A 23,861-nucleotide genomic window follows, 5' to 3' on the forward strand; every position below is an offset into this window, starting at 1 on the left:
ATTATTTTACCCTTTATGTAACCTCCTTCAATGTGGTAAATGAAACATAGTTAAGATCAAAAGTATGACACAAGGAGTGTAGGTAAAACTCATTTAGAGTAAAAAAAAACCTTATTATCTTGTATAATCCTGTTTCCATTATGACATCCTGTACAATCTGGAACTCATTATATTAATTTAGAAAATAATAAATATATTTTCACATGCACAGAGGGCTGACAGTATAGACAGATGAACATTTTTTGTTCTCTACTTCAAACTTAGCTAGAATTTTGATTTAAAAGTTTCTCCCCCTTTTTTTGGCATCACTTTGACAGTTTTACTCTCCTTATAATCAACTGAGTACTTTTGTCTGTCATAAACAATATGATTTGTTCTCACTAGGTTTAAAACTTTCCAAAATCCTGCTTCCATCCAATCCCTGTACACAGCCGATGTCCATCAAGTCTCACCCTGCCTACAATCAACCTTCTGCCTCCCTTTGCTATCTCCAGGGATGTCAACCTCAGTGCTTTTTCCTCTGTTGTCCCAGGTGTGAAATAAAGCTCTTTTAGTATTGAGAAGTATCTGTCCCTTCTTATTTAGAAGATCAATCCCTTAGAAATAGGAAAGAATAGGAAATGACTGAAATGTAAAGAAACAATATTTAACTGATTTGAAGTCACTTTTTTCCATATTGAAGATATATATTTTTTTCAATATCTACATTGAACATGGTATCATTTTTTCTCTGAAATTATTAGTATATCTTTGATTGAATAGATATGGCATGTGTTGCTCTGCTAGTTTGCAAGACACCTGCTTCCCTGGGTAGAGATAAATTGAATCTCTATGCCCAACAGGGACTGGAATATCTCCTTTGATTGAGGAGCTACCATGAATGATTAAAATGCCTTATCACAGAGGTCAATATACTTTAAATACTTTTCCCCCCTGCTAATTGCTATGAAGTTTAAATGTTTTTGATTTAGAAATCCTTTAAGTTGGAATATTAGCCTTGAAAATGAAGGAAATCTGTGATAAGCAACAACATAGATGGACCTTGAGAACGTGCTAAGTGAAATAAGCCACTCACTAAAAAACAAGTGCTGTATGATCCCATCTATACGGGGTATCTAAAATAGTCAAATTCCTAGAAGCTGAGAGTAGTGTGTTGGTTGCCAGGGTGGGAGGAAAGGGAAGTGTGGAGTCCCTCATCAATGAGTATATAGTCTCAGTTATGCAAGATGAGTAAGACTTTAAGGCTGCTAAACAAAATTGTGCTTATAATGAACAGTGCTGTACTGTACACTTAAAATTTGTTAAGAAGGTCGATCTCATTTAGGTGTTTTCACATCAATAAAATAAAAAAGTAAAAAAAGTTTTAATTTAATAAAGAAAATCATTTTACTTTTAGGAAGAGAGTTTTCTAAATATTAATGAAACCATAAGATCTATGGCAACATGACAACATAGAAAAAAATCTATTAGATCCAGAAACAAACAACACAGTGATCCATTAATACCTTCTGGTTTAGCAACCATGCCTCCCAGGCCTACTTTTCTTGTAGACTTGTCTCTCACTTAATCTCTTACTATAAATATCTATAGAAATATAAGGTATAAGTAAGTTATTGATCTCAAACATAGAACTCTTTAAATACTTTAGCATACAGTTGCCCCACAGCTAAGAACAATGTAACTTATAATAAGAAAGATGAGACTTTAATATTAATATATTATCAATCAGGTACATTTAAAAAACTCACTAAGTTGTCTTCTTCTCAATTAATTTAATCATACTATCTGGTCCATAGAGAGCTTTTGGGTAACCTTTCTAATAGTCCTGAGAAACCTACTCAGATTTTAGTTTCTCTTTTAGGTTTCCTTAGTGACAGCAAACATTTCCAGAAGTGTGTGTTTGCGCGCATGCACACACACACACACACACACACACACACACAGAATTCTCTACATAAATGCTTCCTTATATTTAAAAAAATATTTCATTTTATCTGCTACATATTTATAGGAGAATTGAAAATAAGATATTATCTGAGTTAATCAAGAACTTGCACCAAGTTGTATTTAGTTTAATATAACAAAAGTTCTTGGACATTTTCAAGAAACATCATAACATTCAGGTACTTTTCTACCTGAGTAAGAAAAGAACCACAGTTGGTGAGTTTGGTACATTGGCTTGGGGCCTTTGGTTAGTTTGCCTTGATCACTACTCTTGCCAGCATGTCAGGATTCATTCCCCTCTAACTTTGCTCTTTCTATCTCTCCTTTGTCCAAATAAAAAGCAAAAGAAAATCTTTTAGTTAGTAGTCAGTAAGCCAAAAGTCGTGTCATATTAACTTCAATAATAGCCAGTATGCAGAGGTACTATTGCCTTTCATTGGTTTGAGATCCCCCTATTTTATGTTTTGTTGGGTCCTGCTGCCATCAGCAACATTAGCAAAAGGTAATATCCACTGAATACAATTGTTTCTGTAAATTCCACTGCAGTAGAATGTTTCTATCCTCAGTAACTTTTAATTTCAACTGGAACTTTCATTTGGGTGCTCAGCCAAGCATTTATATATTTGTAATTACCTGCAGCCATGTTTTTCTGTTAATTTCCCCATACCTGACTCCTTATAAACAGATATCCAATACATATTTTATAAAGAATGATTAGAAGGCACTCAATAAATACCTTTTACCTTCCCTAACCATTCTATCTCAACTGCTTGATCAAATTTCATACAATGTCAAAAACATTAGAGGTCCAATAATGTGTTTCTCTATCCATCCTTTAGGATCTCCCTTCTTTCTTCTCTTCGCCCCTCAATCCTTCTCTCTCTCTCTCTCTCAAAAAAAAAGAAATTATAAACAGGAACAATATTTCGTTTCTTGTCTTCTAACCTTACTAGATTTAGATTTTTAATGTTTTTGTGGTATACAAACATACTATCATATCAACTGTTTATTAAAGCAAATAGCTCTACATAGAAATGGCAGCATGGCATAGATATGCTGTAAGTATTTTTCAAAGCATATACTGCTGAACTCATAATTACCCAGAATAAATCAAAAGCTCAACTGAGAAAGCGTTGTTGACTAAAGAGTTCCCAAAGCATAAAAAATCTTGCAGAATCAAGGTAAGAATAACCTATAATATCCTTTGGATTAAACTAGTTGATCTGAGAGCTGTTTACGTAGAATGCATTATGTTAATCCCATGATATAATTGATTTTATCAAATTGTGCTGTGTGCGGTCCCTTTGATTTGCTCACTATTTTTATGTCACGATGTTTTTGAGTATGGTGTTCATCACATAGTATTTCTCGATGTTCATCTTTACTTTTTTTTCTTTCTTTCTAGTGTTAGTTTTTAGGAACTATTGAGATTTTCATGAACAATTTATCTTTATTTTTTGGGCCCTCACAGGCTCAGTGCCCCAACAATTTATTTTTTAATGTATTTTGTGATTCATCAGTTGATCATATGTCCCCCTCTACACTGGCAAAATAAAAATCTGTTAGTAAATTTTATATCTTACCCTTATAACTTCTCGATAAATATGTTTTTCCTGCAATCCTGCTTTTGTTCTCTGCTCCCATACTTGCTTTGCTTGTGTGACATTATTGCTAACTTTATTTTATATTTATTTTTAATCAAATAATTGAAAATTGTCTTAAATATATTAGGTCATTTAACAATTATAGATAACAAAATATTTATAACCCTTTAAGATATCTTCTTTGTTGTTCATAAATTATATCTACATAAAAATAACAGTATAATGTCTGGATGCAGAAATAATCATAAACATGTGAGGTGATATTGTTATTGCTGTTCTTGTGATACTTTCAATTGTTAATTCACTCAAAATTTAGAAACTTTTATTGAGAATTCATACTAGACAAATTATGAACCCCTTCCCAACATCAATTTTACTCCCCCCACACCGGAAAAAGTATTTCCTCTTTTATGCTTTCTAAAAATCTCTTTTTGCATATATCTTTAGAGCACATGTAATCTTATTATTATAACTGTTTATTAATCTAGTTATCTACCTTCATACTGTATGTTCTATAAGAGTTAATAACCCTTTGCTGAAGTTTGCTGAATGGCAAATCCAAGCGAATATTTACTCTGCATTTAAAGCTGAAATCTCATGTAACTTTGACATCATCAAGACAGTTATCATAATTTTATTGAAAATTATTTAAAATTTAATCAATTAAAAAGGGCATCGGGTTTATTTATTTTTTTGGGGGGGAGGCATAGGGTTTATAACCCTGACTATGGCAGAATACATTGATAAATCACTGTTAAATGTAAACATTTCAAATTTTCTAAATTCGTTAAGTTTTAGAATGTTACAACAGTGGATTTGAGATAATGTGGGAGAAAATAATGACTAATCAAGTATACTCCAAAATCAAAAATTCCAAATATGAGATAACATGAGAAAAAATTGATAAATCAAATTAATACGTTCTCATATATCTCCAGGGACACCTAAATCTCTAAAGGATGTCCTTGTCAGTGAATATTCTTGTAGATTTCCAGAAAGAAAGCAATCTCAATTTACTCCATTTTAAAATACATTTCACACTTACAAAGCAACTGTTTGAATACAAAATTTTGTCTTGAAAATTATCAGTAGAGAAGAAGAGTCTATTTATTAAATTTGCATAATGAATTCTCATGGGTTGAATTGAATATTTAGAGCAAAATAATCAAGAACAGCAAACATTAAAATAATTTTAAAAGCCCCACACTGTGTTTGAATAACACAATGTTACAATATGTTGCAGCTGTTAATGACAAGAAATAATGTTTTTAAGGAAGCAATCTTCAATTAATCATTTCCTCTTTTAGTGGAATAATTTATGGAAATGAAATGAGCCTAATAAACCAGAAAGAATGGGAGGAAAGAAAGAAGTTAAATAAATTGCTTCCTTTTGTAACAACAAAAAGTCATGATATCCATCATTTGGCCAGAAATATCATGTTGCTCAAGGCCTTATTTAGTATTTGATTCTCTCCCAATAAAGCAGAAACAGAAGGCATCATGTTTCAGCTTTCCATTTATTTCACTCTCCATTTTAACCCCATAAATGTCTTCCAAGATGGAAATGTTAATAATGTAAGAATCTTTAAAAAAATTGATGTCATGTAGAAAAGACAAAGGTGGGCGAGTTAGTCAACCATATGTTTATCCAACTATTTGATCTCTGTTATCATTTTTGATGGCCTCCCATTTATGTTATTGAAAAGTGGAATTTCATAAATAATATAAAAATAAAACAATTTGGTGGAAGGTCAAATGGTTGTAAATTATTTTAAATATTTAGCAAATTCATTTAATTACTGAACTACATAAGGAGAAATCTAATTCCAGTTGTTTTCATCACATTGTAATTTTAATATTTTATGGTATAATTTTTTCCCCTCAATAATATTTGCTATTAAAGTTCAAGCAAAGAAGGAAAAGAAGAGTTGCCCATCAATTCTTGGTGACATAGAAAATTGCAGATATGCACTATTTTAAAAAAATATGTTTTTACTGATTTCAGAGAGAGAGGAAGGAGAGGGAGAGAAAGAGAGAGACATAGATCAGTTGCCTTCTGCACACCCTCTCTTGGGGATCAAGCCTGCAACCTGGGCATGTACCCTGACCGGGAATTCAATCCTCAACATTTTGGTGCATGGGAGGATGCTCAGCCAACTGCACCACACTGGCCAGGGCTCAGATATGCACTTCTTAAGTGTAAACGTCATTACTTAGATCTTCCTTACTAGATTCTAGATGATTATCTTCAGAAATAGTATAGGCACTTTATCAATAAGAAAGACTCTAATTTGGCTTCAAGTAGTGAATTGTCTTTCTTTAAGTAGTAGTAGCTAAAAAGGCATTTTATAGATGATCACCAACTCTTGGGAAGACATATTTAAGAATAAAAAAATTGAAGACAAAAATTTCATTCATTTTAACATTTATTTATATTTTGGGATATAATACTAAGATAACAATGGACTTAATTTCATATATTGCAGTGCACTTAAAAAACAAATTCTGTAGTCTGTTCTAAGCTATATAATGGATCCTGTTTGTTTATTTATCAAGATAATGCTTAATACAATGCTTCTCCACTGTTTTGTGTGATGTTTATACCAACCAGTTTCTCTGTAAATGTCTGTTGAATGTTAGTTTGCGTGCATACATCTAGAAATGAGCACATCTGAATATGAAACTCCATGTGCATAATACATCTACTTGTCAAGTACAAAAAATACTCAAGTAATAAAACTTGAGTGGGAATGCAGACTGGTGCAGCCACTATGGAAAACAGTATGGAGTTTCTTCAAAAGATTAAAAGTTGACCTACCATTTGACACAGTGATCCCACTTCTAGAAATATATCCTAAGGAACCCCAAAAACCATTCACAAAGAACTTTTATGCACCCCTATGTTCATAGCAGTGCAATTCACTATAGCTAAGATCTGGAAACAGCCCAAGTGCCCATCAGTAGATGAGTGGATAAAAATGCTGTGGCAGATTTACACCCTGGAATACTATGCGGCTGTGAAGAGGAAGGACCTTTAGAGCTTTGGCACAGCATGGAGGGAACTAGAGAGTATTATGCTAAGTGAAATGAGCCAGTAGGAGAAGGAAAAGTAACAAACTATCTTGCTTATATGTGGAATATAATAAACAAAATAAACTGATGAACAAAGTGGATCCAGTAATATAGAAGCTTGGAACAAACTGAGGGGTCTCAGAGGGGAGACAGGGAAGGGTATGTGGATGGGGAGAAATTAATCAGGGAACTTGTATGTTTACGGGCATAGCCCATGGATGTGGACATTGGTGTGGGGAGGGCTTGGGGGTGGGATGGATGTGGGGTGGAGGGGATCAGCAGGGTTAAAAGGGGGACATCTGTAATGGTCTCAACAATAAAGATAATGTAAAAAAAATTAAAATTTTAAACTACTTTGTTTTAAGCCCTAATTTAAGATTTGTTTCTGGTGTTGGGAAATATTTATCAACCAGTATATAGCATTTAAAATTTTATAATTGAACTAGTTTCCAATCTTCCTTGAATCCACAGATACCTGTGGATTTGTGTTTAAAATATTCTTGTCGGTATGTAGTTAGGTAGATGAATAAATGACAGATAGATATGACCAGGGTATTTTAATTTTATTGTTTATAGGTAATTATTGTTTCAGAGAGAGACAATTGTACCTTATTTTTTAGAGATTTATTAATTTAAAATATGAAAATGAAATTGAGGCATTATGAAGTTATTATAAAGCCATCTGAATAGTTATATTTAATGTTGGGCTTACTATCTTGTGATGCTAGAGGCTGCAATGCTTTGTTGCCTAGAGCAGCTGAAACTCAATTACTTAAAAAGCAACACCAATAGGAAGAAATCTGCTGTAATGTTAATTTACTCTATACTGAGCATCTGATATGTCTTTTTTCATAATTGTATAGCAAATGCTTTAGCAAAAAAGCGCACATAATTTATATGCCAGAGTAAAATTATCAGGAGCATTTATATTTAAAGACAGGAAACATGGGCTCTGATGTTAAATTTACTTTTTCCTAAGAGGTATGATAGGAGATGATGGAAAATACCCATTTGCTGAAGCAGAAACCTTCCATAAGCAATAATGAAAATCCAGTCTTCCATTTTAATGTTTTCTTTATAAGTTTTAGAACTTAAAAAATACAGCATACTTAAAATTTTTCTCTTTACAATGGTTAAATTTAGGTGTAAAAACACTTGGGTGATCTCTGATGACGTATTTAAAAACTTTAATGAAGAACAATGATGGCATAAAATATTTCAAACTTCTTATTCAGGTTGGATGGCCATGTCTGTGCACATATATTATGAATAATTGGATTATTTACTTAAGGTAGTATCAGAAGATCACTGTTGTGATGATTATCTCCCATGAAAATAGTTTCAAAAAAGGTTTACAAAAGTTATAGAAGATAATACTGTAGTAAGTTCATTCTAGATGTACACTTCTTCATATTTTAAGATCTCTGATATCTGAATATGTCTAACAGTAGCTCTTGATATGAACTGAAGTTGCTATCTTCCAGAAAAAATTTGTTCTTCTGCAAGACACACGAGACCCTACTAATCTGCTATCTCTTTAAATTAAAGTCTTGTCTGAGATTTTCAGTCCACCCTGTTGATCAATTCAGAAAATAAAACTTCATGACTTCACCTTGTGGTTCAAGGACTATTTCCTCCCCTTTTCACTACCCATAATTGTGATTGAAACTGGCACCTTTCCTTGGTATCTTCTTCTTCATGGGAATTTATTTATCTTTTTAAAAAATTTATCTTTATTGTTGATAGTATTACAGATGTGTCCCCCCATTGATCCCCTCCACCTGGCATCCCCCCTGCTCCCCCCCGCCCCTAGGCCCTCTCCACACTATGCATCCTGGCTTGATACTGGGACCATCTATTAGATTGCCCGCTTGGGGCAGCTTTTCTTGTTTAGCAGTACATAAAATAATGATGTATGTTACATTCAGTGACATCTTAAACTTGATATAATTTGGTAATTTATTAAAATTAGGGATTTTTTCAGGGCTTACATAATGCTCATCTATCAAATCTTGAGGCTTCTCTTGGGGCTAAATACTCAGGTCCATATTTGGATTTTTCTACATGTATAAAAGAAGCCAAAACACAGACCAGGTTAGCATTGCTACAAAATACTAAATTTACAACTCTGCAGACTATAAAAATGACACTGCCAAAGATAGTTTATGAAATTTTGATGCCAACCAAGACATAAATTGAGCAAGTTGTGGAGATAATTAAGAAGATTGAATTCTGCAGATGTTTTACTATGGGACACTAGAAAGGAAATGCACATATGTAGAACAGCCAAGGGAACTATTGCAAAGTGAAATGCAATGTTGACATTAAACTAGAAGTTAGGGTATAAAATATTTCAAAGATTCAAAAATCTAAGATGATGTTAATTTAAAATAAAACAAAGCTTATAGTGTGGTTTTTCCTTCTCTGGATATGTAGATCATAGTATGACTCATCCCTGTTTGGTAAGGAGGGGGACGGGGGGGTAGTTTAAAGGTAAATTGACTCAGCTACTCGTGTTCTTGAATGCAAAGTCAGACCAGCTCCAATTTTGTGCACAACAGTTATTCTAGGGAAGGAAACATTTTGCAAAAACCTGAGGTTTGTTTTTAGCATTCTGTATGAGGTGTGAGGGGGAGGATACAAAGGTCTGCCAGCACATATATATTTAGGTTTTTATACTAAAATTTCCCTAGGTGAATGACCACAAGCAAGGGAAGAGAGAGGTCTGGATGGAGGGGAAGTGGAGCTGGAGTCCTCTGTTTCACCTAGGCCAGCTCACCGTCAGGGCTGCCTTTAAGCAGAGGGAGCAGAGTGCTGAGTGAGTGTTAAAGGTTTCATCAAGTGGAAAATTTCTTTCACTTAATTCTGAATTATTTCATATAGTCTCTCTATTAGAACCTCAAGATATATAAAATATAGAGTGTTACAAAGTATGTTTACCATCACAGCTGGAACTGATTGTCCTGAAGTGTGTAATTTCGCTTCAAGTTGCTTAGCAGCTTTTTGTGAAAACATATCTTTATGTTTCCATATGAGTACAAATATTTTATTTCATGTGAGATGTGACATTAGCAAGACAACATACATGACTTAATAGGGCTGAGTTCTGGATTTTTGCCCATTTTACTTTCAAGTATTGATAACACCTATTCCAAGATAATTCACTGATTCCCAAGGTAAGACTCAGCCTGGCCATATGGGTATGCCTGACTTAGTTTCCAGACATTTAAAATTTACTATAATCTTTGGTATATATATATTTTTATGCTTGGTCAATTATGAAACAAGTAGACAAGGAATTAAGAAGCCTTCAAAAAGGGAATGTTTTACTGCTGCAGAGCTTCTTGGACTGTTTTACCATTTCCTCCCATATATCATAAGCATCTACTTAGGGTTGTTCACACACACACACACACACACACACACACACACACACACACACAAACACACACACCACCCAGGAACATTGGACGGCAGCAATTCTTTTTCCTCTTTACAGCATGCAATTCGATGGAAAAGTCAGGGGGAAACTTGATTCATGTTTATTTTATTTTTTATAGATAAACAATTCTATATTACCAATTTTTTATAGGCTTTCACCAATCTAATTTCAGCAAAAAAAGAATTTTAAAATCTGAAGCACTCTCTAATGCCTAGTCACTCAACAGTCAACAACATTAATCTATTCACAGTTTCACTTTTAAAAAAGGAAATAAGTCTTTGGTCAGCTTTTCCTTGTATATGTACACTCATAATTCCAGCATATATATAATTAAAAAAAAATACTAACTGGGATTTTGAAGGGACCGGATTTCTAAAAAATGGATGTATCTGTAAAATATTGTATTAAAACTGTATTGTATTAAAATTGTAAAATAATTTATTGTATTATATTAAAATTTGATTATCAGTAAAATATAAATATACATTTATATATAAAATTCTGTAGCAATCTTTGAAATATAGCATAGCAGCCTACATATACTGACATGTAATAATTATTTATTAATTGATATTTCTTAAGAGATTTTATTTCTGAATATGTTAATAATAATGTATGAGAAATCATTTTTACAAAAACAACAGATGTTATTTAGTTCAGATCACTACTGAAAAACAAAACAATAAGTATCTGGGCTATAGCTTGAAGTATTTAGATCATTCAACAAATATTTATTAAATAGCTACATGATATTTATTATCATGATATTCATGACTTCATCTGTTACAGCCCTAGAGATACGAGAGTGAGCAAAATAACAAGGCCCGTACCAGTGTGGAGATTAAAGTCTGATGAAAAATGAGCTCTAGGTACATCATCTTATTTCTTCTATTTCCAGTTATTATCATCATTTTCTCCATAGCTAAGCAAGTAGATTCTTTAATACAGTGAATCCATATTTTGTAAGACTGCATAGCTTAAATAGTGCTTATCATAATTCAAAATTTTTACATGAAGTAGATTAATAGAAGGCCAGTGAATGCTTTGTTGTCCACCTGAGTTATGCCATTTGAAAAAATTAAGGAGAGTAAGTCAATAACGCACTATATCTGTACAATGACAAAAATTCATAACATTTTACTCCAATAGAGTGGTATTTTTTTTCTTTAAAATTAAAACAATAACAGACAGGAAAGTCCTTGGCAAGAAAATTTTGCAAGCAAAATGGACCCAAAATATAGGCTAAATTCATGGCTACCTGTCTCCCGGTATTGGGATCCTCCAAACACCCCTGTGGGTGTTCATTAACTAGATACTAGTACATATAGGATACATGAGAGGGGATCTGGCTTTCCGAAAAGTAGCTAGGTTTTGGAAGGCATGCTAGGGTGCTACTTATGCAGTGTGTTTTCTTTTGTTACATTCATGAAACATTAATTCTACATGCAGAATTAGTAGATCAAATCCAAGTTAAATGATAAAAATATTAGATCTTCCTTTAAGATTAATGTAAAATGCACCAAAAAAGTTAATGAGATAATTATGTTCAATTTACAGGTTAGCTATTTTTAACTATGAATTCTTTGTAACAGTGATGTCATTGATAAGTTTCCCCAGCAGAGGGAAGCACAGCTTCATTATTATTTTTATAAAGGGTTGAAGTGGGAGAGAGATATTCTACATTTTTACTCCATTTTAAATGAAGATTGGTTGGTATTTCAGCATTAAATGAGGAACTTGACATTAAACAGGTCTTGACATCTTTTAGGAGGCATCAAATGGACTTGGTCCGAAATCCCCAGTTCAAGAGAAAATTGCATTAGTAAATCAGCGTGAAGACATGGGAATTATCTTCTACTTGACTAGGATATCCAATAACAATATATTGGGGATCATCAGCATGTTAATGATTATTTTGCATGACTTATTTTAAGAGTACACTTTTTTCTTTGACATATTTGAATGAATATGTTTATTGCCTACTACTCTCATGTGACTACTGTATATGAAAGCATGTACATAAACTGGCTTCTTTTGCTAATATGAGAACAAAGAGCTTTATTGAAATCTTTAATTTATCATACCTACAAGAATAAGACATAATTTATTTTTTTGTATTCTTTAGAATTTTCTTTGTTCTTGATTTTCTTTCCCTTTAGTTGCATTTCTTTAAGTATTCTGGGAAAGGTGTGTGCCCTGCATATGTGTGGATATGCATTATTTCTTGAGATTTTATCGTGGTGTTAGCAGGCTGAAAGATGAAAAATGTTGTAACTTACCATGGTGTTGTAAGTCTGAACAGTGAGTTAGTGGGTCTCCATTTCTTATATCTTGTCGTCTTGTGCGTCTAAAACAATTCATTTAAAAGTTATTATTGTATTTTTGTTCTCTCTTGGGAATTGTCATAAGAATTAAGGTGAATAAAAAATCAAAGACTCTTTTAAGAGTTTATTGAAAGAGATGCATCTATGTCTGACTAAAGGATTTTTTAAAAGTAGCTCATTGTGTCTGTAATAGCAGTCTCCAAGATGATAAAAATGGGGAACAGGATACAAATGTATTAACAATGTGTTAAAAGTCTTTCAAAGTCATTGATAATGAAAATTCATTTTTTTCCCTACTGGCTATCAATCAATAAGAATCTAACATCTAGAAAATCCTTGATTCTTAACATCTTAAATTCTGATTCTGAGCCAAGATCACAAAATATAAAATAGCAACCCATTTTTTCAATAAACAGAATTAAATGTGTGTGTTTTCTGACCACTAATGAGGGAATAAGCTTGAAACTTAAAACTCAAGTGAATATTCTCTCTCTCTTAACACGTATATATAATTTCATAAATAGACTTTTGTTAAGTTTAAAAGTATTAAGATTATGGATTGTATTTTTAAGCTAGTTTTTAATTTTCTTTCATGGTTGCTATAACAACCCATTTAAAACAAAATATTTCATTTATGATCGTAGGGCTATGATTGCAAACCAATTGACCTGCGAAGTGAGTGAAAGAAGGAAAGCAAAAACACGCATTGAAGAGTGAGGCCTCTTTTTTGTCAGAGGAAGGCAAGAGAGAAGACAATGAAAGAAAAGCCCACTTTGCTAGAAAAATCTAAATGAGTTTCCCTACATTGTACCGCCCAGATCATGTTAGTCGCAGTACATTCTGGGTGTCCTGTCTGCGCTTAGCTGACGGTTGACCGGGAAGAAGGAGGGTGGCTCTAGCCATTGTGGTGCAAACAAGATGTGTAGTTCCAGAAAGAGGCTGGAAATGGAGACTGGCTCTGTGTAACAGACTGGAAAAGATTGGGGACACTTGCCCAACTGTTTTCTGCATCTATTTTAATGGGTATTGTCTTTCTGTAAAGTTAGTTACAATCCCTGAAAAGAGCTCTCACAAAGGCCACTGAGAATTGCAAACATGGAATTTTTTACTGTATTCATAAATTTAGAAGTCTAAGTATTTATAGATTCCTATTTGTAGAATTGATGAGACTGTCAACAGATGTTGCACATTTCAAAATTGAGCCAACAAGAGAACTTGTGAAACACGAACCACAAAGCACTTGGGAAGGCATTTTTTACTGCATCTTAAGCTTTTGAAAAATGCCATCACAAAGAATATATAAATAATGTGAGATCTCTAACCATCCTTTTCAAAGACACATGCAGTTGGATTAAGTAAAATCTGCAAGGCACAACAAAATGTGTTAATAATAATCCCTTCAATCATGGACTGCAGATATGCAATAAGCATATTTCAAAATATATAACATACAGCTTTTTAACATATGATAGCTGTAGTTATGATTTTTAATCCTTCATAGCTTAAAATTAAAATGGTTACTAAATCAGTCACATTTCCTCTCACATGGGAAGGAAATAATAGTCAATTTTAGTTCAAACATGAATTCACATTTTTTGAGCAACATTAAAAGCCCTATAGAGTGAAATGATTTTAGGAACCATAAAATTTTAATCAAATAATTAAGTGCTGTAAAAACTGCACATTGTAATTTTTTAAACTATCCATGGTATCATTAATCAACAATAAATATCTCCACACTAAGTTTTTGTTTGAAATTTACATTTTTAGCAAAATCAATAGGTATATGAAAATGATACAAATATTTCATCTCAATTCTGAATGTTAAAGGCTTAAGAAAACTGTACTTACAAAATGGGATAGGCTAATACTACATTTACATTTAATATTATTAACTATGTTTTCATTCATATGGACTGAGTATATGATAAATTAAAGTTGTAGATGATTTACCACTATAGTCAATGTTATCTAAAGTGTGGAATCAACAGGTTTCAGTAGATATTAGGGCAATTTCTTTCCCTTAATATTTTTCCAAACATTTAAAATGAAGCAAATGTTGTACAACACACTTCACTAGCAATGAAAAATATACATGTTCATAGCTTCTTGTAAAACATCAACTACGATAATAAAAAACAAATTTTATTGCTCTTAAAATGCCTTTGCTTGATAATGCTGATTTCTATTTTATGTTTCAGTAGTTCAGTGTACATACTATTAATCTTTAGGTTTATTTTTGCAAGATATTTTATATTACTTTCATCTATCAATGCTGGGTTTTTTAAATAGTGGTAAATATCAACACAGCCATAAAGTGGTAGAAAACATGTTGAGATAACTATTTAGTTAACGTAAGAAAATGTTTTTATTTTTTAAAGCAAAAGTAAATCAAGTTTGTATACAACTTTTAGGATGTGCTAAGAGTTTCCTGAAGTATAACTGAGCCTCTTGAATATAACACTATGTCAAATGATCAAATGTCTGTTCCTAAGGCATTCAGTCTCCCAGACAGCAACTTAGTTATGTTTTCTGTAAATATGTTTTAGATAAAGTCTGGGCATACCTTCACATCTTTTATTCAAGCATGGCCTAAAAAATACTTTAAAGTTTTTTCAAAAGTATACTTAAAATATTTGTATAATAGATATATACAGATTGATAAATATTTTATTATGTAGTTTTATATTTTCATGATACTATGATAATATAGCAGCCTTTAAATTTGGAGGGTCAACTAAAGATATATTTGGGTCAAATAAAGATGTATTTTGATCCCAGTTAATCAACATTATACAAAAATGTGGTACTTTCAAACCTAAAAACAATTCTTTTAAACTTTTTATAATTGGGTCCCTGTGTACTCTCTAAGACTCTAAAGGGAAATAAATAATTTTGTCTGAGAATTTTCTGTACATCCAAGGACATAAATTGCCTTATTACGATTTAAAACCAAGCTAGGCTGTTGCTGGATTGAAAAAGAAGGACCTTTGTGTCAAAAAGCACAAAGTCCAGTCTAGTTTCTGTTTGTGACTTTTTCCTGTGGCTTGGACCCTCAGTTTCCCCCCCGGTGTAAAATGAAGTCGCACAACTCAATCATTTCCAAGTATAAACACTCAAGGACATTACTGTGATGCTGCAGATGTCCTCCAGTCATTTATTAAAACCATCTGTCCCACGACATTTGTACCCAACTATCCTATTATACATATTCCTCATTGGTTCCACCAATTAAGGAAAAAGAAAAACAAGCCCCTAAGCCTCTTTCTGTGCATCAGAACAAGCTGGCATGCTTCTATGAAGAGCGCTGTTTCACAACTGAAACCGAGGACGATCAACAGCAAACACGGCGCCGCCTTCTAATCTGCCTACCTCTTGGCCGCAGGGAAGTAGCGGGAGCAGGAGGCGCCGTCCCAGGCACAGTAGGGGTCCCGGGCCAGGCAGCACTCGGCGCAGGCCGTCCCGTAGACGTCGCACCGGTGCAGGGGCAGCTGGGCCACCCCCGCCGTGGAGCCGAGATACAGCTGTTGCTGTAGAAAGAACAGCAGCATTTGTTACGACAAGACGATCTTGTTTTCCAGGCGCATTAGAAAAAAAGTGTATACATGTCAAAGAGAAATTGATGTTTGTGGGTTTAAAAAATCTCGGTAGTTTCTTCAAAGGCCTGGCAGATAATGTGACCATTTAAAGCACAGCAGCAAGATCAAAATTTAAATATTTGGCTACAGCAGGTGTGTTGTATAAGTAGAAGACTAAGGGAGGACGAAGGAAGACAGCAATCGTTATATGCCTATTACACCTAAATAAATAAAACAGAAATTAAAAGGCAGTAAGACATGGAGCAACGTTCAAACCTTCAGTTTTTTGTCCTTAGGTAGCTGGCTTGTTGTTACTTCTACTGTGCATACTTTGATTAATCAGATTATCTACACTGCCATGTGCACCTGAAGCATCGGTCATTTGCTCTGACTCTTGGGTGCCCTATTACATCGCTTGGGATGTGGTTTCAGGGCTTTTATGGGACACTTTGCCCAACAGCAACTGTGTTGTCCTTGCACTAGCTCCAGGAAGATTACTTAAAAACCCCCCCACTTAATTACTTCTCATTTGAAAGGTCATAAAGAATGAGATCAAGTACACTCTGGCTGGTGCAATAGACTTAACCAAAAAGCTAGGGTATTGTGGACAGTGCTCTACTGGGCATTGAGATACCTGGATTCTAGGTCTTGCCCTACATTAACTCTCTGTGTGATCTGGGGATATTCACATAATTTTTCTAAGACTTATCCATAAAATGAGCATGTTTAAGTCTTTAAAGTATGCATCCAGATAAAATGTTCTGCAATGCCATTATCCTCAATGGGTTTGGAGTTACCCAATAAGGCAGAATATAGTGGGGGGGAAACTTTCTAGTAGCAGCTAATTCAGGATTTCAGTACAATATGAAAAATGCCTTTAACAAAGCTGAGCCAATGTAGCATATCAATTGCAGATTCATCTAAGCACAAAATGAAATATAAATACAATTATTTTGTGTTTTCTTCACATTTGACTCTAATTTGTGTCATAGCTCCCTTTTTTTTTTGCACTAAAGGGTTGAATAAAAGCTGTGTAAATACTAAAATATGTAACAGTTTTCATGGGAAAGATCTTAAAAGTGTATTTTAATTTCTCAACTATATAAATAAAAAATAAGCTGCAGAAAAGCTGGTCTCTGAACCATGTGTGCTCTTTTAAATATTAAAAAATGGCCTCATAGTCAGCAATGAATATAAATAAAATTGCATTTCTAAAAGACTTTCGAAGATGGACTACATATATGAATAAATAAATAAGGTGAATAAAAACTGAAGTATCTATTAGAATTAAATAAATTATTAAGGCTATAAGGAGTACTTACATAGAAAAAAATTCTGTGCTTTCAAGCTAACCAACTAACTTTTATCTTAATACAAGAAAGGGAAAGAAAAGAAATCATGAAAAACATATTAAACTAAAAAAAGAGGAACTAAGAGGCAAGAAGTAATACAATAAAAAATAAACCATTGTGGAAGCAGCTATCCTGATAGATACTGCTTATTTCATCCCAGTAAGTGAAAACTATTTACAGTATATAGTATTCTGGCATAGTATAGGGTACATACCACAGCTGCCCACCTTTTTACTATATTCATCTTTTATTACTCTATATTGAAAAATGATACACATCACAGCAAATTAAGAAATGATAAGTCCCTGGGAGGAAAAGATGAAGTATCATCTCTTCTCTCAGCTTTTCATTGAGAGACAATTAAATTGTATCTGAAGGCATCTACAGTATGCAAGAACAGTTGACCATAATTTGAAAAATATTAAGAGAGAACTTAATTAATGGAACTTTCCCCCTCTCCCATTCTTTATTTCCCTCTTCCAAAAGCATCATTAAAAAAATAAACTTAGATTGTATTGAAAGCAAGCAATCTCAATGTAAATTTAAAAATGAAACAAACACATAATACTTAAACAACAATTAAATTAGTTAAAATGGGGTAGCAAAAGTCAGAAACATAGTTGGCACTGGTGAGTATGGACATGCTGAACCATATATTGTGGTCATGACTGTTTAAAAAGCTATTGATCAAATTGGTCATACCTAATCAAAAGATCTCTATGTTTATCCAATAGCTCTTAAGGAGTATGAGCAAAATTCATACTTATAATTGTTAAAAAATATGACATTTGAGTAGAAAAGGAGTTGTTATTATTTAAATAATATTTAAATTTGCCATATCCCTTTAAGAGAAAAACAGAGAAATAATACATGGGAGGAATAGAAACCCCCAATATAGCAACTAAAACTATTGTAATGAAAATCTAAAGTTGATAAAATGCCAAAAATTAAATACAACTCAATGGCTAGCTTATATTTTACAATTATTCTGCAGTACTATTAATGATTTGTGAAACCAATTATGCCGTCGCAATGAAATACAGGGGAGGGTTGCAGGCACCATTGAGCATAATCCAGTCACTAGCAAGTAACCTGATGTGCTTTTTCTGCCCAATTTAACATCTCCATAGGCTTTCTCACTATCTTCCTTAACAAGTTGCAGGTCATAAAGCAGGAGATGAGTCCATTTATCCAGAAAATTAGTCGTAACACTGCTTATCCCTCTTCCCCCTTGAAACTATTGCCTCACTTTTAAAATTTCCAGGAGCATGAAGGAAATTGAGTCACATCTTAACTCAGGAGCAGAGAGCACATCAGGTTACTTGCTAGCCACTGGATTATGGTCAAACTTTCCCTATTGGAAAATAAAGGCTGGGGACACTTTCTTCTATTACGGTATTTTAAATTGATAAACTGTTTTTTGTTTGTTTTTTGGTGAAATGTATAACATTTAATAGGCAATTCTTGAGATAGCTTTAAAATATTTGAAACAGAAAGAAATGTTTTAAGATACCAGATATAATGTAATTAAGATTGGCAATGAGACTCAGCAGAGAATAAACATCTTAACAAATCATTACAGGAAAAAACATCCCAGTCTCGCTTCCATCCTGGAAATCCCCAGATTGGCTTGCCAACATTTGACAATTTTTAGATGAGAAGAACAGGTGAACACATACTTCTGAAGTGTAAAATAACAGTATCAGGTCAATAATATCTGCACTCTGAGTTTCTGTAAGTATCTTGGAAGTTATCAACCATTTTGGCTTGTATGTGTGGAAAAAACACACATTGAGTTTTATTGGAGCAGTATTTTAGTGTCTTGTACAAGGGGTAATGCATAGTCAGAGATAAAACAGTTCGGAGATAAGATTAGCCAAATGATTCTCATATGAAACAGTTCTGTAAGTTTTCAGCGCAGTGAATGACGGGCTCCCCACTCCATTCAGGTTTTATTTCTACTAGGTTATTTAATAATTAATTATTAATTCAAATCAACATTCAAGTCTTTTTAAAATATAGTTACCAGTTATATATTGGATAGAAAGGCTAGACAACATTTGTGGGGAAAAAGGTAATTGGTGAGTAGTTAAAATTATATTTGTTTTGTACATGTCATTTAACATTTAGAAGTCATTTGCGTTCAAGTGTCTCGCCAAGCATTCATTCAGTGTGAGTGGAAAAGACTATTAACATGCTGTCCATAACCTATGAATTCATGGAGTTTAATAACATCATTTGGCAGTGACTGTTTTGCTGTTTTTCCTTCATATTTGCCAAACTAAATGTTTTCTCTAGAATATAATACTACTAAAAAAGTAAAATTACCTTTAAATTCAAGGTCTCCAAACATATATAGTCCAGTGCATAATTTTATTAGCCTATAAAATGTATTTTGTTTTTATGTACGAATAAATTAAATTATGAACTTATATTTTAAAATATTCACCACTGTTATTTTTAAGGGACAGTTAGATAGATGAAAATAATTATTGGGCAAATGATATTACAATGACCAAAAATGCTATAAAGAAAAATTTGCAATAAATAATAATCTAAAAATACACTTATGAGACATATATGAGATTGGTCAAAACAGCAGGGCAATGAAAATATCTTTAGTTTTTATTCTACAAGCTTGTTGTAAAAACATTCTTTCTTTTCTCTCGTTTTGAACAACTGTCACTAAATCTGTAAATTTGGATGGATCATAAATATATCCAGATATTTGAAACACAAAATTAAAAAAATGTAGAATACTGATTTTAATACATAATGATAGTACCTGCTTAGTGGAAAGCTCCATAGCTGAAATAGTAGTTGGTTCCTAAAGAAGAAAAAGAAAAAAATGTGAACCTTTGGTCAATTATAAAAGTTATTAATTAATTAACATAGAACACAAACATAAGTTTTCAGAGAGAAAACTTCAGTGTGGGTAAGAAGCAATATAATGGAGAAATAAGACACATGAAAGAAACTTCATAGATAAGTGTTAAATGTGTAGAATAGGCAATAAGAGAGTGTTCATGTCTTCCAGCGAAGACCATTAGGAGCACACCTGTGGTGGATCAAGCTGGGTTTATTGCTCAGTGTAGTTCTGGATGCCATGGAACCTCCCAGTAAGTATTAGAAGGACTTAAACCTTTGGGGCTTGTGTTAGGCAATTTGACAGAGGGTTCGAGGAAGTGGGGTTTTGCTCTGCATTGGATGCTATCAAAAAGCAGAGGCAATTCTATAATTAGGTATCTTTTCAGTCTTATTGAGAAGGAAAGAAGAACAGAGTGATGATAGGACAGTGGTTAGAAAAAAGTAGCACTCACTCACATAGGTAAGATAGGGGGATTTGGTCAATTTTTATGGTTTGGACAACGTTTATGTTCTTGTCTATGTTCAGATATAATTACAGAATGGTCTTGCTTTTCTCTTAATTCATCATGGTCTCAGAGTGGCCCTGTGGGATGTTGGTGCTCTGTGAAAATATGTATGTTCAACCGGAGAACACTGCGGCCTTGGCTGGGAGTGCCAGGACAGCTCCCAATAACACCAGTGACAAGCTGATAGTATCAGGCTAGTTTCCAGTCGTTGAGGACTATGCACGCTCAGTTGGGATGAAATCACCATTAACTGTTCTATTGAAGCCTATCAAGTTGGGTTTGTTGCTCACTGCAGTTTACTAACCCATTGCAGTTCCGCACTGCTCAGAAAGTGTTTGAAAGGACTTACATCTTTTGGCTTGTATTAGGTAATTTGAATATATGTAGTCAGCATAAATAAAGACTGTTCTTTGATGAACTTAGACCACCAAGAGGCTACTCACGTGAACACATTAGCTTATTCCTCTTAGATTTGCGTTCATTGAACTCTGCTCCATCATATCTTTCATCAGTGACAAACCCACCACTAAGAAGGGGGTTGCTTAGGGGTTTCAGAGGTGGCTAATGAGAACAAGGCTTCATAGAAAGGATAATCTCAAAAGGTCTCATTGTGTAGGTGGCTGAAGCTGAGCCCTAAACAAAATGCAAAGAGCTGAACTCTGGAGCCAAACTGTGCGGATTCCAACAGTAACTCAAACCTGGCCATAAATGTGATATTTAGTGAGCTACATAACCTCTTTGTATTTCAGTTGTCTCATCTCATAGGATGGTTAAGAATATTAAATGAGTTAATAAATGTAAAGTACTTTACAAATGTGTTTGTTTCTCTCTTCTCTCTCTTTCTCTCTCTCTCTCACACACACATACACACTCCTATATACTTTCCTTGCTTTAGTGTTTCTCTTTAGTGCTTATTACTATCTGGAAATACATGTGTTTTCCTCAACGTCCCAAAGCAGAATTTGAAGTAAGCTCTTATCTGCAGTGGACAACAGGAGTGAGGAACTAAGAATTGAGAGGAAGGAGGGAAAGTCAATAAAAGGATGTGTCATTGAAGCCACCACTGAGAGAAAATCTGAGAACAGTGGGCAGTGACTGCCAAAACTGTCTCCTGTGGTTTACACCAAGAAAAGTATTTATTCATTCCATTACTCAGAGGATGCCCACAGGGAGGTTAAACCTCCCACACTCCCAGTTGTGACTCGTTTGCCCTTTTGCCTGCTGTCAGAGAAGTCCTGGGGCAGAAAGTGAAAGACACACAGTAGGAATTAGAGGTAGGCTGATAGGATATGAGAAGGGTCAGCAGAAGTATCTAACACATCTTCTTAATTATTGCCTGCCCCCACCACCCCTACGCCCACACACACAAGTTTAGGACAGGAATTTGTTTTATTCACTGCCATATCACTAGCACCTGGGATCGTCCCTGGCATTTAGAAGTCTTCCTTAAGTATTTGTTGAATGAATCAGTAAATTAACGAAAGAAGGTTCTAACAATTTTCACCTTTTTCTCCCATCTCTTCTATTTTGCCCAGTACAGTCTGCCCCTTCCACTGAATTTGTATATGAGGTAAAGGCAGCTATCATTTAAAAGTCCTTAATTCTTCATGCTTGGCTGGAATTTCTTCAAAAACATTCTAAATATTTTATACTACCTGTCTTTACTTGTTTATATCCCACTCAATGCCATTCATCCCTTGACCCACCGAGTCTAGCCCTTACTCAGGAGGTTGTCTAAAATTCTCAGGTGCAGAAATCACCAAAAGGACTGCATTGTTGAATGGACACTTTCAGCCTATATTATTATTTCTGGACTTTGTTTATATGGCACTATTGACAATTATTTCTTCTTTACTGCTTTCAGAATTAAATTTCCGTATGTCTTGGAACTCTTTATTGACACCTTATTTAGACTTTTTCAGAGTCTTCTCAACCCTTAGACATTCCTCACATGTTACCTTTCTTTTGCAGAATCCTTTCCACTCTCCTTTGGATGCTACATTCTTTGCCTGGATTGCTCATCCACTCTTGTGGTTTTACTTATCTACTATATGCTATAGAACTGAAAATTTCTACTTCAAACCATGAGCTGAGCACAGGATTTTCTTAAAAAATTTAAGACCTTCATAAGCAATATTGAAGCAATTATATTTTTCCTCCTACCAGAATTTGGCAACTCTTAATGAATATTATTTTCATAGCAATATGTTTGCTTGCATGAATCCAGTAAGAATATGTTCTCTTTATAATAGAACACATAAAGCCAGTTTCCAATTGTGGCTTTATTAACCTAAACTTCAATTGAAACGTCATATTGGAGAGAGACATGCCTAGACCCTGGATGTCACCAGAAAGCTTTAAGAAATTAAGATTGACTTAGGAAGCTGATAAAAGCCCCTTGGAGAAATGGCCTAGTACCTTGCTTATTTACATGTTTCATGGCAGTCTCTCCAAGTAAGAAATGAAGGTGGCTTTCCTGGAAGATGGCAAAAGAGAACCCCAAGACATTTTGGGAACCTTGAGATCTTGAGGAATCCACTCAAACCCATAGGTATTGAAGGCAAAGACTGATGGCAACTATGTGGCTTGGCTTCTTCACCCTGAGAGGCTGATTAAAGTTCAACTGGAGATTCTAGTGAAGTAGATTTAAGAGAGTCTACATGACCAATTATTATTCTTTTTGTGTTTATGAAAATAATGAGGCCAAATTGAAGGTGGATTTAATGCAGTAAATGAATTGATCTTAATTTGGCTCTGATAAAAATGAAGGTGATTTTAGGGGAGGAAATCATGTTTCAATAAAATCTATAACACACAGTTGTGGATGTGACACTCTATTTAGTTTTATTTTTCACCTACAAACTGAATTGGATTCTTAATTTTCTAGTTTTCTTCCAAATTAATGTTTCATTTTTCTCCCATCCTTTGACTTGGAATTACTAAGGACTAAACATTTTTTTTTTCCCCTGAGCTTTGCACTTGCAAATTACAGCTAAAGGACTTGATATAACTTTGAGAAATTATCACAATAGCTCATACTTAAACAATCTTAGTGACTAATGCTGTGTAAACAATGCAGAATTTATAGCACCAGAGATATTCAAACTGCAGATAAGGAGGAGCTATCATATTGTCACTGCTTGCTTTCATTCTAGCAAAAGTAACTTACGT

At 33.8% G+C, this 23,861-nt stretch overlaps 1 protein-coding gene across 8 annotated transcripts in view; it reads right to left on the reverse strand.

The window, feature by feature from the left end:
• The window catches only part of SEMA3A (semaphorin 3A), a 437,330-nt gene that overhangs the window by 6,123 nt on the left and 407,346 nt on the right, over window positions 1-23,861 (reverse strand). For all 8 annotated transcript variants that reach the window (XM_016219560.2, XM_016219559.2, XM_087821124.1 and 5 more), the window contains 3 exons: window positions 20,102-20,143; window positions 15,759-15,916; window positions 12,342-12,409 (listed from right to left, as the gene is read on the reverse strand). In XM_016219560.2, the coding sequence (XP_016075046.2) occupies window positions 12,342-12,409; window positions 15,759-15,916; window positions 20,102-20,143 (268 nt within the window). The remainder of the gene's footprint in view (window positions 1-12,341; window positions 12,410-15,758; window positions 15,917-20,101; window positions 20,144-23,861) is intronic.

The sequence above is a fragment of the Miniopterus natalensis genome, chromosome 10 (assembly GCF_054644295.1).
Source record: "Miniopterus natalensis isolate mMinNat1 chromosome 10, mMinNat1.hap1, whole genome shotgun sequence".
NCBI classification, from domain to species: Eukaryota; Metazoa; Chordata; class Mammalia; order Chiroptera; family Miniopteridae; genus Miniopterus; species Miniopterus natalensis.